Raw genomic sequence first — 17,870 nt, forward strand, 5'->3', positions numbered from 1 at the left:
TGAATACTTTCCTGATTTCACCTGATTATATACACCATTTCATGCTAAAAAAAAAGTTATTTAGATAAGTTGGTTTCATATTCACACATTCAGACTTTCTTTCTATAACAAAAATTTCAGAAAAAGTATTATTTGGAAATGTTAAAGAAAAATCATATTAGTAGCCATTGACTATCAAAGTAGGCTTACAGTGTTTACAATCAAAGTAGGCTTACAGTGTTTACAGTCCAATAAATAAGTGCTAATGTTGTTTTGAAGTCATACTTGCATGTGATTTCAGACCACATATTGAAAGTACCATGGTAAACTATATAAGGAGCATGTCCCAAGTTGTCAATGAACGAATGAGCGAATATTTCACCAACTTTATCTCAATAAAAATGTGTGAGGTGGAGAATAGTGCTCTTACCATTAAAGTACTGTGGTATATTTACTAGATATTAGCCAACTTATATACTATATAACTTTAGTTTTTTAAATTGTCTATATGTTTTTACATTTAACACTTGAATTAATGGAACAATCCCAACGCGTTACCAAAAATAATTCGTGTTTTTAGACGTCCTGCTTCAAGCTTTGCCTTTTACCAGAGGAAACGCAGTGTCGCTCCGGAAGCAGCGGAATGCCAGTGGGCGGGGCTTCGGCCTGACGTCAGCGGCGGCGTGCGGAGTGAAGTGTCACCGATAAACATGCGCGTCATTCACCGGAGCCTCGATCTTTAACGTACGAGTAGGTCGCGCCGCTTCGGATATGGACGAGTAGCGACGGCTGTTCTCGTTTTTGGCACTGAAGGTAAGTCTGCAGCTTGTGTTGTTTTCGGTCGCATGCGTTCTCGCGGCTGTCAGCATTGGAAGTAGTTTAGTTGGCGTCCCATACGGGTCCAGCAGTGATGTGCCTCTATCATAGCAGAGCTAACGGGACGCCAGCCGCTCATGTCTGAAATCAATCCTCGTGTGCGATATGTGATCCTGCACAATGGGAAATGGGGGCTTATATGTTCAAATACAATATTGGCACTGGTCAATCAACCTTATTAGAAGGACTAAATGCCTTATAAAGGCCTGAACATGACCAATATGAGTACATGTCAGCAATTGTTTTCATGTATTTGTGTAATTTCTATAGAAATGCATATACAATTAGACTGAATATGCACTTTATGTGAGTATTTGTTGTCATGTAGTTGTATAATGTATATACAGAGACATAAATGTAGCTAATAAATGTATAAATGCACTATATATTTACATACAAATAACTGTTTAAGTGTACAAATACATATTAAATGTATTTGTATAGTTTATGGAATGTATAATGTTTGTTTTATGACAAGCATACACTTTATAGCTCTGTTGTTATATTTGTAATTGCAGCATCTATTTAAATGACATTTAAAGAGAGACATTCTGTCAATTTATTCCATAACCTTTTTGCTTTCCTTCTTAAGAGGAACACAAATTAATCACCCAATTTATTTATTATTTAAAAAAAAAAAAAAAAAAAAAATATATATATATATATATATATATATATATATATATATATATATATATTTAACTTTTATTTGGAAAGGACAGTAGATGTTGCAGACAGGAAAGTATTGGGAGCAGAGAGAGGGGTAGGGATGGCAAAGGACCTCGAGCCGGGAATCAAACTCGGGTCACCGTGAGCACCATGGTGCTGTATGTTGGCACACTTAACCACTAGGCTATTGGCGCTGACAATTTCCCAATTTATAATCACATATATGTTCATGTTGTGCTGTTGAGGATGAAATAATGGTTTAGGTTTTGAATATTGTAATGTAATGTGTATTTAAATAGCACATTTATCATGTTTGGCCATACACCCAAAGCACTTCACAGTCATGAGAGGGGGTCTGTCCACACCAACACCAGTGTGCAGCATCCACTTGGATGATGTGACAGCAGCCACAGGACCAGTGCGCTCACCACACATCAGCTATAAGGGGAGTGAAGGCACAGTGATAGAGCCAATTCAGTGGATGGGGATGATCGGGAGGCCATGATGGTTGAGGGCCGAGAGAGAATTTTAGTCAGGACACTGGGGCTACACCCATACTCTTTACTCGAATAGATATATTTGCATGATGATTAGCAGTGTTAGGCAAGCACAATATATATATATATATATATATATATATATATATATATATATATATATATATATATATATATATATATATATATATAATTAAGTTATATTGCATCTTAACTCCTCTCCCTGTTTCATCTTTCCATCAAGCAAGTTTCGGTTAGCGACATCGCCTACCAGAGGTGGCAGTAACACACCAAAAAGTTTGTTGTCGAACACCGTAAAACAGGAAGTAGAAGAATTCCTCATTTTAATCATCATATTGATTTACTTTCACCGGCTACACACCGGCCTCACAGCTCCGTGAATGTCGGTGCCGTCACTTATTGATCCGCGATCTGTAAATGTAGCTTGTGTGGACGCTACTGCGCTATTTGACTAATAAAATAGCTTCGCTACTATAAAGCTATTTAAATTAGAAAGTAGCGACACTACTGAGAAATGTAGTAAGCTAGTGGCAAGTAGTGACGCTACTGATGATCATGTTACGTAGTTTAAGGAAGCTTATTAAAAAGGTGGCTTTCAAAAAGAGATATTTAAAAAAAAATGTTCACACTGTGCACAAAAAATGTGCACACTTTCCATGAAACTGAAGAGAAAAAATATATAGTTGTTTTTTTTGGATGGTGATGGTGGTGGTTGTGGTGGGGGGTGGTCTTTCTTTGGGTCTACCGTTTGATGAGGTAATTTAACTTAAATTAAAAATGCTGTTTTTATTTATTTATTTGACACCATTGTGATGATTGTTTCAGTGACACATTCAGACCACAAAAAGTGAAATAAAAAAAATAAAAGTCCAAAAAATGACTGTAAATAGCAGGGCTGCTCAGTGTTTTAAAATGATCAAAATCTCGCAAATGTGCATTTCTGATTTAATGAAATAATTTTTGGCAATGTAGTTTCATCATGTCAACACAATCATCTCTGAAACCAAACAGTGTGTGCGTGCTGGTCTTCTTATCCAGAAATCTGTAAGGATTTTAGCTGAAAATGCAGAAATATTTTATGACCAAGCAATTATGCCATGTTAGGGCAGCAAAACAATGACTCCACGGTTCTTCCAAATGTTTTTTGTTTTTTTGTTAATTTATTAATTACCCGATACAATATTAAACATATGCTGGTCATTTTTAAATATTGTATCCCATATTGAGTATAGCATTATTTAGCATCATAATGCATATTATATAGGTGGTGCAGTGGGTAGCACAATCACCTCACAGCAAGAAGGTGGCTGGTTTGAGCCTCTGCTGGGTCAGTTGGCATTTCTGTATGGAGTTTGCATGTTCTCCCTGTGTTCGTGTGGGTTTTCTCCAGGTGCTCCAGTTTCCACCACAGTCCAAAAACATGCGCTGTAGGTGAATTGGGTAGGCTGAATTGCCCGTTGTGTACTTGTGTGAATGAGTACATATTGATGTTTCCTAGTGATGGGTTGCAGCGTAAAACATATGCTGGATAAAACATGCTGGATAAGTTGGTGGTTCATTCTGCTGTGGCGATCCCAGATTCATAAAAGGACTAAGCCAAAAAGAAAATGAATGAATGAATTTTGCAAATCATCTTCAATAAGGAGCTGTCCTGATGAACTGTGACCAGCTTAATCAAAATTTTAAAATTTAAGTTTTAAAATGATGCAAAGGTATCAAAGAATGGTCCCATGTTGCACATATTTCAAAAACTGACCTTGACTGTTAGTCTTTGTGCATGACCATGCATTCATGAAACTCTATTAGTGTTGCGGTTCACACTCGCTCGCAAAATCAAGATTTATCACAAAGCCTAGAAAAATGGCTTGAAATCCCTTGTCTGAAGACAGATGACTTCTTTCACTGGCTGTTGCAACAAGCACAAGGTATATTTAGCTGAGAGAAAAAATATTATAATAATTTTTTGTATAGCATTTCTATTAATCTTGATTTCTCACATTGAGTGTTTGTCCTGGATGAGTCTGAATGAACTGCAGCATTAGTGAAGATACATAATATATGCACAAATTAATGGGTAAAATTCATCAAATAAGTTTTTTTGAATTAGGTTGTTTCTCTCCAAACTCTCTTACATCGCATAATAAAACAATTCTGTCATACATTTACATCCTTCTTTAAAAGCTTAATAGTCATTGCTATTTACTGCCATTTTATGAAAGGGCACATTTTTAATGCATTTATGGCCACAAGCAAAAAAAGAATGAAGCACACACTGCATTAGAACAACAACAAAGTGAGCAAGGGGTTAAAAATTACTGGAACAATCAGCATACTGTGACCTTTGGTTTAAGAAAGGATAATATATAACTTTCTCAGTAAATACAGACAATAGATTTGTATATTTTATTTTTGCTAAATAGTTTTATTCTTCATGATCAGAGTGTGGTCACCAACATCAAGAATAGTCGGATAATATATTTACTTTCACATGAGGTGTTTCAAAACTGAATCACAAACTACAACATTTCAGCTGAATTTAATATATTTTAAATGCTTCTCTTAATTATATAGTTTTCTTTTTATCAAACTTTTATATCATATTTTTCCCTATATTTATAGTACTAATTTTTGCGCCGTGACTTTAAAGAGGTGGACCAGAGTGTAATTTTAAGGCTTGGTTGTGTTTATAAGAATCAAAGCAGTGTGAGCTTACGCTTTACTTGTAGAAAATTACATTATATTTTTCATATATCTTACTTTGATTATACACAGCTACTCAGCTAACATGAAAACAACTGTCATATTTCCTAGTTCCTCCGAAAGACCCATCTTCAAGAGGCTCTGATTGGTCAGTTAACATAATGTGCTGTGATTTCCAAATAAGCTCCACATCACCAGGAAAAGCGTCATGCCTCTTATAGCACATGCTTTTTGTGCTGTGTGATTATTGTCAGTCAGAGTAGCTGTTAGCCATATGAGTTTGAGCCTGAATCAAAGAGAAAATGACACAGAGGACACAGCTGAACCTCACTCCTGCTCTCTAAAATACCATCTGGCAAGTGTCTTTCATATGTATTCAGAAAAAGCATGTGTAAGTAATATGAAACGTCTTTTGCGAGTTTGTTATTTGAGATGTAGAACGCAGGGAAAGCGTCTGCATAGAGAGACACTGCAGCTCTGGTGAAGATTGTGGCTGTTTACAGCGGTTTGATTAATAAATATGAATTTGTAGCTAAATTGTTAAGGGTGCCAAACTGCATTTCCTCTTGTTTACATCCTTGATGATTATGTTTTTGCTACAACATACCGTTAGGGCTAAATATGGTAACTAATTGGCTAATTATTAGATCAATTTGAACAATTAAAAATACTTACAGGTTGTGGCTCACAATCCACAGCTTCATCTATTATGGTTTTTGCTGCTCCTTCTTTGGGGAGTTTTAACCGAGTCCAGCACTGAACTGAGAGAGATTCTGGAAGCTGTCCTTTGTCAAATGCTAGCTATATATTTTTTACAATTCTCTGGACCAGAATTAAAGTTAAACTGTAAGCACTTCTCTCTTTGTATTGTGTTCGTTGGAAGCCCTGTATTCACAGATACATTGTCTCCAAAAGGTTTAATTGAGGAGTTCGGCATTCATCCTTTTCCTTAATAATTCTTTAATGTTTAATTAGATGTTTTTATTGAGTTTTTTCTCTATTTTGTTGTACATGTATATATTTTATTTTATTTATTTATTTATTTTTTGTATTTCCTTGTTATATTCTGTTTTCTTTAATTTGTGATGGTATATTATGGTTTGTTTTTGTTTTTTCGCTTTGAATAAGTTGTATAATTTTTAAATGTATATTTTGTCATGTTTTTTTTTAGCTTTTACTTGTTGTGAGCTAGTAGGAGATCATTTGATCCGGAAGAGTACAAAAAGGAGCACCTTACTGTGATGAACACTGTCTGATGAAGAGCCACATGCTCGAAACGTTACATGGTTTGTGTCAGCCTTTTTAATTGAATAAATTTGTTTTTTGGCATTTTTGGTGTTGCCGCCTTTTTGAATATATTGAACAATTAAAATGGAAATTTTACTTTCTTTTCTTCATTAAGATGCTCTTACATCTGCTAAATATACATTGTAGAAAGCAAAGCACTACAGAAATAAAGATGAATTTAATCGTGTAGTATAGTAAATTGAACAGTATCACCATTCTCAACTCATAGCTGGCCTATAGTGGCGTTTACAGTGGTCATTCCTTAGAATATCATTGATTTTACTGAGAAGAAAGTAGATCAGATTTGACAGCATCATGAAGGAATTCAAATGTTTGAGTAAACTATGGTTCCTTTATTGCTGTTGCTCTGCATTTGATGACATATTTGAATGGGTTTCTCCCTTAGTGCATTCCGTTGTGTTGTTTAAAGCTTGATATCTGCCAGAGTGAGCGATTGCAGCAGTGCTGACAGATCCAAGGAGAAACAACACATGCTTCTACCAGTGACACTCACTTCTTAGTACACTACTGATAGTGCACAGCCACATTCTCCTGATTTGCTGTAATGCGGAATTTACACTGTGTTTACTGGAAGCATGTTTTCACTGCAATTACAGCCATATGATACATGGGTCTAATTGAATAGAGCTTATGAAAATAAGGGAGAATTGGACTCTTGAGTCTTAAGGCAAGCGACCTTACTGGATAAACTTGTTCTTCTCCCAAAATATCCAAATGCTTTCTATGTTTGTTCAGTGGGTTTGAGCTCCTGTCAGACAGTGTTCACTTGTGCTTTCGTTTGCTTTTTTTAAAATGGTTTTCGAATTTCGAATGTGGCCAATTTTTTCGCTTTGGATTTCTTTTGTTTTGTGGCAGGAAGTTTTTAAATGGCATTTTTTTAAAGAGGAAGAGCTGGGTGGTGTTAATTAAGTCAGGAAACAAAAATCTCAAGATTAAAGAGAAATATTGAAATGATGCGTCCGTCTTGAGGAAGTTTTGACAGAAGGCTCTTGTGTTCAACAAGATTGCAGTTATTTGATTGTAACTGCAGTGAAAATGGAAAGACGGTACTATACTGCTAATGGAGCTTTATTATTATTACTACAGCAAAATAAAAAAAGATATATATACAAGTATTAAATATAAATACTGTATACAGTAAGTGAATAGGCATAAAAATAGTACAATTTAGAATGTAAAAGAGACATTATTATTCAAAGAATTCTGAAATAATAAGAAATTCAAAAGAAATCCACATCCACAGCTATGAAGAACAAACCTTTTCTATTTTATCAGACCTGGGACCCTTTTTTGATTATATAGATACTTCTAAGTCTCTAAGACAAATTTAAAAAAATTATTACATTATTACATTTGCGAAAGAAATGTAATATGCCTTTTTGTAATAAAATTTAGTGTTTAATGTAATTTGTTTTATTTGTTTATTTAATTACAATTTTATTTACTATTATTATTATTATTATTATTTTTATGTGGGGGTTAGAATTTAAATAACATGTATGATGGATATATAATTTTACTCAATGTAATTTTCTTGCACTAAAAACGTTCAATAAAAATATGTTTGAAAAAAGAGAAAAAGAAAGTAATGCATTTATTGAAACTAAAATCTTTTTTTTTATCCGTCTCCCAGATTAACGTGTCAGTAAATGCGTTTTTTCCTGTCTGTTAAGAGACAGAAGAGGAACAGTGAAGTCAGACATTTGTCTTGAGGAAGTTCTTGAGCAATGTAGACTATTGTGTTGCGTAACCTGTTTTAATGTAGTTCACAATTGTTGTTGTTCTTTTTCTTTTTGCTTAAAAGGCTAGCATTTATCATTTAGATTACTTGAAACAACACTAATTTATGAACAGTGGTTGCTACTGTACAATGTTCTAGTTTTTAGTTGATGCATTGATAGATTGTGATTAATAGGAAAGATAACGAATATAGCTGCACAAACAGTATAAATCTTCAATACTCGAACTTTGGGGATCGTAAAGTGCATCATTGTGCTTTCTGGAAAAATTCTCTTTTAATGTAGTGTGTAATATAGCTGTTAGTGAATGTAAAAAAGCAAACAAACAAAAAAAGGCCTGCAAAGTATCGAAGATCAAGTTATGCTAAAGTTTCAGAAGTAAAGTGTCAATGGAGCTTTTAAAAGGTACACAAAGGGTCCACATTTGTACTATAAAAATTCATATAGGGCTGTGGTAAAAAATCCTCTGGGAAAACAATTTTGCAATGATTTTAAGCTTTCAATTGATTCTGAGATGAGTTTTTAACTGCAGATGGCGTTGTATGCTTTACAAACAGCTGTACTCTGCTTGCTTCCAGTTCTCTACAAATACCACTCGAACCTAAAAAGATTGTTAATGAGGTTAGGAAAGGTTTAAGCACATTACAAGTGTTCATAGTCAGCTTGCATGACGCTCCTCCTCGTAAACATTTCAGTTTATAGGAAAAATCTGCCTTAGAGCGCCATCTGCTGTTAAAATCTAGCCTAGTGCACTATCTGCTGTTAAAAACGTGCCTAGAGAGAGATCTGTGGTTAAAACTAGCCTAATGCTGTTAAAATTAGCCTAAAGCACCATCTTTTATGTCAAAAACTAGCCTTAAGCGAAATCCGCTTTCAAAAACTAGTCTAGAGCACCATCTGCTGTTAAAAACAGCTGTGAGTGCCATTTGCTGTCCAAAATCCAGCCTAGAGCACTATATGCTGTTAAAAACTGGCCTAGAGTGCCATCTGCTGTTAGAGTCCAGGCTAGAGCACTATCTGCTGTTAAAAAACTAGCCGTGAGTGCCATCTGCTGTCTAAAATCCAGCCTAGAGCACTGTCTGATATTAAACACTGCCCTAGAGTGCCATCTGCTGTTAAAAACTAGCCTAAAGCTGTCAAAAACTAGCCTAGAGCGACTTCTGCTGCCAAAAACTAGCCTAGACGCAATAGCGAAAAAAAATAGCGACGCGATTTGAAAGTCTTATCTTACAATTGTTTCTCCAATGCTCTATATTTGTATCTAACATATTACTACGTAACAATTTCAAGACGCTTGCACTTTTATGGTAGCAATGAGCCACCACTATGGACTCTTTGGGTACAAACGTGTTAATTGTAAAAAGGTGCCACCTTAAGTGTCAGCTCTCATAGCTTTATTTCTAAGAGTGTATACTAGGTTGATAACGAAGTTGTAGAATGCTGGAGTATGGTCTCTATTGTCTGCCCATGAACAACAACTATTTTATCTTTGTGGCCTGTTTTGCTGATGTGTTTTGTTAAACCAACACTGCTTATCGGGCTGTGGAAGAAAACCCTCTTTACAAATTGATACGGTTAAACCACATCATCACTGTTTGTATCACTGTTTTTACAAGTGGAAGCTTCCAAAGCTGAAACTGACATATGGAAAGTATGGAAGTTTGTTTTCCAATCAATCACATCAGACTAGGCTATCTGACCAATCAGAGCAGAGTATATTTTCAAGAGGCGGAGTTTAGAAACACTGGATGCTTGAACAAAGCACTTTAGATGCTATGAGAAAATATCATTGGTTATTGAAAGAAAATACTTATTTTTCTTCTCCTTTTAAAGATGTTGCTTGTATAGTGAGATATTAATTGAATTCTTTACATTTCCATCGCAAAAGGGGCATTTTAAATTATGCAATTGGCTGTAGTAGGGCACAAAATGTTCTGTAGAATCTCTCAGTCTTTATTAATATGTGGTTATAGAGCATGCTTATGTAATTACATAAATTAGTGAGATGTGTCTGCATTCACTGCTTTGCAGGCTTGCAAGCATTAAGACTCTGGCTGTGAAACTAGCCATAATGGGTTTTCGAATTGTTTTCTTAAGACATTTAGCACACTTAAGCTTCCGTCTGGCGAACAGATAACACAAACGGCTGTAGCTTTGGGTCGCTTCAGTGAGCTGGCCTAACGTTTGTGTGTGTCTGTTGGTTTAAGGTGTGTCTTTGTGTGACTTACGCAGAAATAACCCTGCAGTTGGTTTGAAAAAGGTGACAGATTTGACTGTGGCTTTCAGTGGTTGTACATATGAAGTAATATTTCGATTAGATCATCATTTCATTTGAGATTTGTCTATTTGGATAATCAGGTTGATATTGAATTAAGCTGGATTTAAGTCAGGTGATTGGCAGGGCCATTCTGCAGCTTGATTTTCTTTCTCTGAAAGCTTTGAGAGTCTATTTGGCTGTGTTCTGGATCACTGACTTGCTGAAATGTCCACCATGGTTTCATCTTCATCCTTGTGATGGACGCTACAGCTAATATTCATATACAATGAACTACTAAGAGATTTCAGCTGCTGTCTGGGCTTTCCCCTCTTCTTCATGTGTTTATTACTTTTTCCTGTGTCCGTTCGTTTTATTGCACAGAACTTAGACTAAGTAGATTAGTTTTTCTTTCCATACATGAATTACTTTTGGTTGTTATAAATATCCAGGGAAAAGTTCACGTCACTGTATATCATTGACTAGGTTCACACAATTTCAGATTTTATTTTGGGTTGTTCTGTTGAACACTAAAGAAGGTCATTTGTTAACATTGACATCCATAGTAGGAAACCCAAACACTATAGAAGTCAACTGTTAATAGTTTCTAACATTATTCAGTGTATAACATTTTGTGTTCAGTAGAAGGAAGTAGCTCAAACAGGTTTGAATCAAGTGAATGATAAGTAAATAATGACAGAATTAGAAATTTTTCCCTTTTAAATGAACTTTTCTCTCTCTTTTTTTTTTTTTTTAAAGGATGGGAGCAGTGAGCGGTCACTGGAGGAGATGTCATTCGGTCGACTCCTGCGACGTGCATCCTCCAAAGCCTCTGACTTTTTGACGTTTAACGTGGGCACAGGGGGTTCCCGGAGCGTGCTGGATGGAGAGATCATCTTCTCCAAGAACAATGTGTGTGTGCATCCTGCCGAACCCCTGCCTGGACTGCCTGAACATCACCCAGGTACCACGGGGACAACATCAAGCCACAATGCAGTTGTTCACGGTGTCATAAGCTACGTTTCCATCCACCTTCTTTTATGCGCATTTTGGATATGCGCTTAAAAATCGGTTGATGGGAACGCCGAGATGCGCATACGTTTTGAAAATGCGCATAAAGACACACAAGGGTTTTGCATCTGAACTCTTCAGTTGTGTTCATCTTTCAGGTTATCTGTGCGTGCACCTGGAGAAAGACGAGACCCTTGGCTCCACACTTATCCTCACCTGGGTGCCTAACTCTCGCATCCAGCGGCAAGACGAGGAGGCCCTACGCTACATCACGCCTGAAAGCTCGCCCGTCCGCAGAAATCCCCGCCGCCGAGCCCACCGGAGCCACTCTCGCCCGCCAGCCGCCCCTGAGGAGGAAGAGGCTGCTGATGAAGAGGGCCAGGAGCCGCAGAACCAGGCGCTGCTGGAAGAAGGAGACGAAGGCTCATGTGAGCTCTCTGCAGATGAGGTGAGCCGGGACAGCACCATTGGCTCCGATTCGGACACCTTCTCTTCACCGTTCTGCCTATCGCCGGTCAGCGAGGCTCTGGGCGAAAGCAGCAGCTCCGTCTTCCTGGACAATGAGAGCAGGTGAGGGGACACCTCTAGAGTACGGTAATGCAGACATACACAGAAAAAGTTCATTTATTTATAATCCACAATTAGAAACAGCCACAAGACTTACTGCAGTGCTGTACATAATGCAAAGTTCAGACTGCACGATTTGCAAAGTAGTCGCGTCACAGATGTATACACACTGCATGACTTTACAATAGGAGGAATCGCTGACAACTTTGAAAATTATGGGAGTTTTCTGGGATAAATAACAAAAAGGGAGGGTGGCGGGAGATGGGTTTGAAATACGGGAGACTCCCGGAAAAAAACAGGAGTGTTGGGAGCTGTGCTCACGTGCACTGTGACTACTTCAATATTGTTTATAAGTCGTGGTGGCCATTTCACTCTGTCTCGCGCTGAACGCTGTCGACCAATCGCAACAGACTGCAGTCGGCCCAGAGATGTCAGATTAGCTTCGCGCTAAGGAGGGGTTTGGGAACAAATGGATCGCTGAACGAATCATATGGGAGTCGCTGGGATATTTAGGTAAAAATAAATGCAAATTATAAGAACATTAAAAGGGTTTTTGACCCTGCATCCTTATCAGCCTGTTGTTGGAGACCCTTAAAACTAAAATATGACCCTTTTTAATGTATAATAGGGGCTCTTTAATGCTGAAGTCTTTTGATTTATTTGTTTTTTTTGTTGTTTTTGAAGGTATGTATGTGCCTACATAAAATATAAATGTTACAAATGTTCTTGCATAACCTTCAGATATTTAGATTTTTTTTATTAAACCTAAAATTTAAATTTACATTTTTATATCATAATTTTGGTTTGGTGATAGAATCTATTTATTTATTTATTTTAGAATTCTATTGATTGAAGTTAAATTTAAATGACACTTTTAGAACATTTTAATCATCCTTGTTGAATAAAGAATTGATTTATTAGCATATTAATCATTTAAAAATATGTTTTTAAAAGTAGGGTATTTTGAAAGAAACAGGAGTGTGAATTTACATCCTAATACCCAATGATTTTCTCTTTATTGTGTATTTTAGATTTGAGATGAATGTGTGATTTCACAAAGTGTGTTTGTAGAATGTGTGAGCTTTAGCGCTGCAATTGTGTGTATGTTTGTATTTGTGTGTATTAGCAGGTGTGGGGGAAGATGTTTGGTGTGAGTGTGTGTTTCTCGTGTTCTGTGCTGCTGCAGGTCTGTGTGCAGTAAGAGGAGCTGCTCACAGCTTATTCATAATTCATAGATCAGCTCAGCTTATTACATTTTTCAGCACAGCGTCATGTGTTTTTCGTTTCATCACAGACCGTCTTCCGTAAGTGTTACGGATGATTTAAATGATAAAACGGCAACGGTTTCTCACACTTAATGCTAGTAATAATAGCAACGTGATTTATAATTACTGCATGCTTTACATTTAAAAGCATGTTAAACTGCTTGCAAGATGCAACTAAATGTTTCTGCCAAATTTCTTTGTACATCCTCAATTTAAAATATATTATTGGTACTGGTTTGTGTTGCCAATTCTGCCAAATTAGCCATTTTTTTTTCCTTAAAGAAACTAGCTGTGTGTAGAAAAACAAATGGGATGCAGCGAAACTTCCATTTACAATATTTCCTTTAAATAAAAAAAAAAATGAATAAAAGATTTTTCTTTACAAATCGATAACATTTCTTTAAAATATACATTGATTTAAATATATACTTCATATAGGCAGCAGGGTGAAGCAGTGGGTAACATAATCTCCAGCAAGAAGGTCGCTGGTTTGAGCCTTGGCTGGGTCAGTTGGCATTTCTGTGTGGAGTTTGCATGTTCTCCCCGTGTTCGCGTAGGTTTTCTCCGGGTGCTCCGGTTCCCCCCGGAGTCCAAACAGGTGAATTTAATAAGCTAAATTGGCCGTGGTGTATATGAGTGTTTGCAAGTGTGTGGGTGTTTCCCAGTGTTGGATTGCGGCTGGAAGTATATAAATATATTATTTATTTATTTATTATGTATATATTTTTTTCTTTTTCGTTTTTAAATATAAAATATAAAATGTTTGTAAACTGTACTTCGAGTGTTCTCTGGATATGTCATAGTAATGCTGTACTGTGTCCACAAGGTGGAGCTGTTACAGGGCGCTGTGCGTGTGTAGAAGTGCAGGTTGACGATCGGAGACTGTGTGCTACTGTACAGATTTCCCTCACATTCCCTCTTTCAGCATCATTTCCTCCTTTTGTTATTTGGGCTGAGCAGCAGTGGTGAGTGCAGGACTCGAGCAGCCCATCACAAAATATCACCGCTGTCTGTGGCGCACTCCCTCATTCCGCATCCATTTTAGTTGCACTTCCTGGAAAATCTGGATCATTCGTGTCTAAGTCGGCCTGTTTCTCTTTAATTAGGCTACGTCTTTCTCGTTTTTTTTCAGTTTTGTATTGTGTTTTCTTTTCTGTACGTGCGTTTTTTAGTACCATTTTATTTATTTATATTTCAAAAATATATATTTGTGACTAAAAGTGCGCTATTGTTTTGATATTAACGGATATCTAAAGGCACTACAATTACGTTTGATGTTTGTTCGGACAACTTATTTAAAATAAGCTGAAACAACACAATTATTTAAGTTTTTTCGGGGACAACTTAATTGTTTTATTTGCAATCCACTTAAATTTGTCCGAACTAAGAAGTTAACTTAAATCCTCCATGTTGCCCTAACACAAATTGATTTGTGTGGATCCCATCATACAGTGTAGTTCATCCTATCCGATTTGTCAACAACAACAAAAAATCTTTCTATGAGATGCTGTTAACATTTTGGTATAACGGGCCAAAAACCATCACTGAGAGGCGTGGGCCAAAGGTGCATATAGCTGCCTTACACTAAAGTTGGTAATTTCCTATTTTTTTAAATAACTTTTCAAAATAAAAAGCATTACTTTAATTAAATTGTATTTACATAAATGTTGCCTTGTAGGTCTTAAACTGTTTATTAACAGGTCTTAACTTTACTTTGTTCATGTTTAGCTTTCCAATCTGGCCATTAACACCCTTACAATCACCAACAATCCCAATCTCAATAAAATGTTTAACTTTTTCTTTAAAAATAGCATTAACTGTCCTTACTGTAACATTTGCTTAAAAGTTCTCCGGTTATTTATTGCTGAGGATACTGACCTGATTTCCTTTATTATTAAATTATTATTATTGTAGGCTAAAGTAATTGACAGCCATGTTTTGTTCTATTCTTGGTTTGAGGGTTTGTGAATTGATATATTTGAAAATTAATAAAAAAGAAATACTCAAAAACTTTAACCCTTTTCAAGAATAGAGAAAACCAAGGTTTTCATTATTTTGGTAAAAACATACTTTTTTTCATCGCAAGGTTTGACATTTGCAAGGTATTGCTTAGATGTAAAAAGTGGGATACATTAAATAAACATTGAAATAAACAATCAAAGCATGCTATAAAATCCATACAAAATATACAATTTAGTTGTTTTCTATAAATTGTAGTTTAAAAAATACTTGTATTTAAAAAAAATTCTAAAGAGTTTCACTTTTATTACTGAATAATACACTCTAAAAAGACATTGAGTTATTTATCTAACCCAATGGTTGAGTTAAATATATTTGGTGCTTTGTTGAGTTATTTTTAACCTTTCTTAGGTTATTTATTAATAACGTCACCAGTTGGGTTAAATATTCGGTGCTTTGTTCGTATATTTTTAACCTTTATTGGGTTATTTATTAATAACGTCATTAGTTGGGTTAAATATTTGGTGCTTTGTTGGGTTATTTTTAACCTTTATTTGGTCCAGTTAAAATTTAGATTTTTAACAGTCAACTGATTTAACTGACACAGAACAGCTGTATTAAAATGCATGCGTAATGTTGTTTTTGTGTTATAAAATTTATTTAAGCTGTAATGCAATAATATTGTTTTTCTTTTTCTTTTATCAAATTAGCTCTTTGTGTCATGTTTTTTACATACGTTTCACCAGCACTCTTTATTATTGATACAAACACAAGCATTATAGACGATCTATTTTAAAAGGATAAAACACTTTCTCCAGCTCCCGTGTTCATCTCTACAGAAAATGGTACACATATTTGGGATATTCCGCCATCATTCTCGCCTTCAGGACCCAGCGAAGACATTTATTTATTTACACAACCATAATTATTTAACCCAATAAATTATTTAACCCAATGTATTGGATTAAAATAACCAATAGTTGTAAAGGTGCTATAATAACCTATAGTTGGGTTATATGTTGGGGTATTTTTAACCCTATTATTTTAACAGAGTGTTTGGTTTAATAAAACAGTACATTCATCACCATATTCTCCATATTCAAGGAGAAAAGGATAAAACGTGAATTTTCAAAGGGGGTGTACTCATTTCTGCTGATCTCCAAGTACAGTAACATGATTCATACATTTTAAGACGAGTGCAAATTTTTTATTTGTGCATTTTTTTTTGAGCAAATTCATTCTTTCCAGTTTGAAAAACATATACCAGTCAATATGACCTACAGTACATATAGTCGTGAAAAAGTAAGGACACCCTATTAAATTCCTATTAAGCTCTGATTTGAGTGCTTCTCCACATTTATTTGTGAGGAAGGGCTTGTTCAATCCAGTCAGCATGCGCTATTACGCTGTAAAAAATATATGATCAATTAGTCATGACAACATATAGTTAATTGTAACTCATTAAACTATAAATCATGTTCCAACTTCATTATGAGTTATGCAAGATGTTTTAGGTTAGTTTAATATAATATAATATAATATAATATAATATAATATAATATAATATAATATAATATAATATAATATAATATAATATAATATAATTATTCTTATGTGTGCGCCTCTCAAATGTCCTTGGGATCTGTAAAGTTTGTGTTTCTCATATTTCAAATAACATGGTCTGTTTTTTTTAATATGCAAATGCCCTGTGTTATGATTGGCCAGTCTCTATGCGAGATCACAATCCCCCGTAAATTCCTGAAAGCTGAATAGATTTCCATTGTGAACATGGGTGGTCGTATGCAAATGTGCTCATCGGTGTATGGTAATTTCTGAATGCGTGTGCCCGCATGGTGCATCGAACTCCCTCGTTTCATCAGTGCAGGAAAAATCCTGTTTAAATAGCTGAGGTGAAGGCAGGCCGTGTGTGTAGCAGAAGTGTGTGTTGTCCTGAAACCCCCTCCAGAGTCCCAGTCAGAGTTTGAGCTGCTGTTTTGGCGGGGATGATGTAAGGGTAATGTGTTAAGAGTGTTGGACAGCACTGCCTCTGGGGGCATTAGTTTCAGTATGATGTAATAAACAGGCCCTCAGGGGTAGAGCCGGTCCCTGTGGAGTTCAGTTTCTGGAAATACACTACAATACGCTCACAGGGTTACTGCTTATGAAAGGAATGGCAAGTCGGATGGCCACACTGATAGATAGTTGGATCTTATTTACTCTACCCCTTTTGAAAATGAAGATTTTGATCCGATTCTCAGTGAATATAGGCAATCATTTTTGGTGCACCTAAAGTTTTATTTACCAGTTAAAGTGCTTAGCATATACAGGTACACCCTTGGCAAATCTATCTTTTAAATTCATGTTTTTAGTATTCTATTTTGTGCACAAATATTAGATTAGTCATTACTGAAGCCAAATCTTGAGCTTACCTAACAAAATAACTTAAGATAACTGTCCAAAAACTAGTACACCCAAATGTATATGTTGTAGAAAAATATTACAAATTTTAAAAAGAGGAAAAATCAAGAGAAACAAAAAGTAGAAATATTTAGTCAATTTTGTAGCTTGTAATTTATTTTTGCAACATTTTGCTTGAATTTAATTGTATTATTTTTCAATTTCTAAATATTTTTGGTGACTAAAATATTATTTTAATAAATATCTCTTTAATAAATCTGATAAATGCACCAAAATATACAACCTATATTTACAGAGAAATGGATAAAAAAATTAATTTTCAAAATGGGGTGTACTCAATTACGCTGAACACTGAATAGCCATTAAAATAAAAGGTTGATCAACTTTAACCTTTAGAAATAGAAAGATAATACAATCAAATTCAAATGCGTTATTGCTAAATAAAAAATATATAATTTTTTTCTTACTGTTTGGCTAACATTTTCTACATTTCGGCAACTAATCGGTCTAAAAAAACTAACTTCATATACCGCTAAAGTCAGAATTATTAATCAAACGCCTTTTAAATTTTTTTTATATTTCCCAAATTATGTTTAACAGAGCAAGG

General features: G+C 35.4%; 1 protein-coding gene across 4 annotated transcripts in view; it reads left to right on the forward strand.

Moving 5' to 3' along the window:
- The first annotated feature begins 696 nt into the window (after positions 1 to 696).
- Positions 697 to 17,870, forward strand: part of tbc1d16 (TBC1 domain family, member 16) — a 61,493-nt gene continuing 44,319 nt past the window's right edge. For 2 of the 4 annotated variants that reach the window (XR_012399078.1, XR_012399079.1), the window contains exons 1-3: positions 714 to 792; positions 10,803 to 11,007; positions 11,213 to 11,624. Coding sequence is in view for 2 of the 4 variants with exons in the window: in XM_068216769.1 (XP_068072870.1) it covers positions 6,026 to 6,028; positions 10,803 to 11,007; positions 11,213 to 11,624 (620 nt within the window). In the remaining 2 variants the exon portion in view is untranslated. Of the gene's footprint in view, positions 793 to 5,918; positions 6,029 to 10,802; positions 11,008 to 11,212; positions 11,625 to 17,870 lie in introns of those variants that run through there. The other 2 variants (NM_001006076.2, XM_068216769.1) reach the window with 2 other exon arrangements.

Source organism: Danio rerio, chromosome 3, assembly GCF_049306965.1.
Source record: "Danio rerio strain Tuebingen ecotype United States chromosome 3, GRCz12tu, whole genome shotgun sequence".
Classification (NCBI taxonomy): domain Eukaryota; kingdom Metazoa; phylum Chordata; class Actinopteri; order Cypriniformes; family Danionidae; genus Danio; species Danio rerio.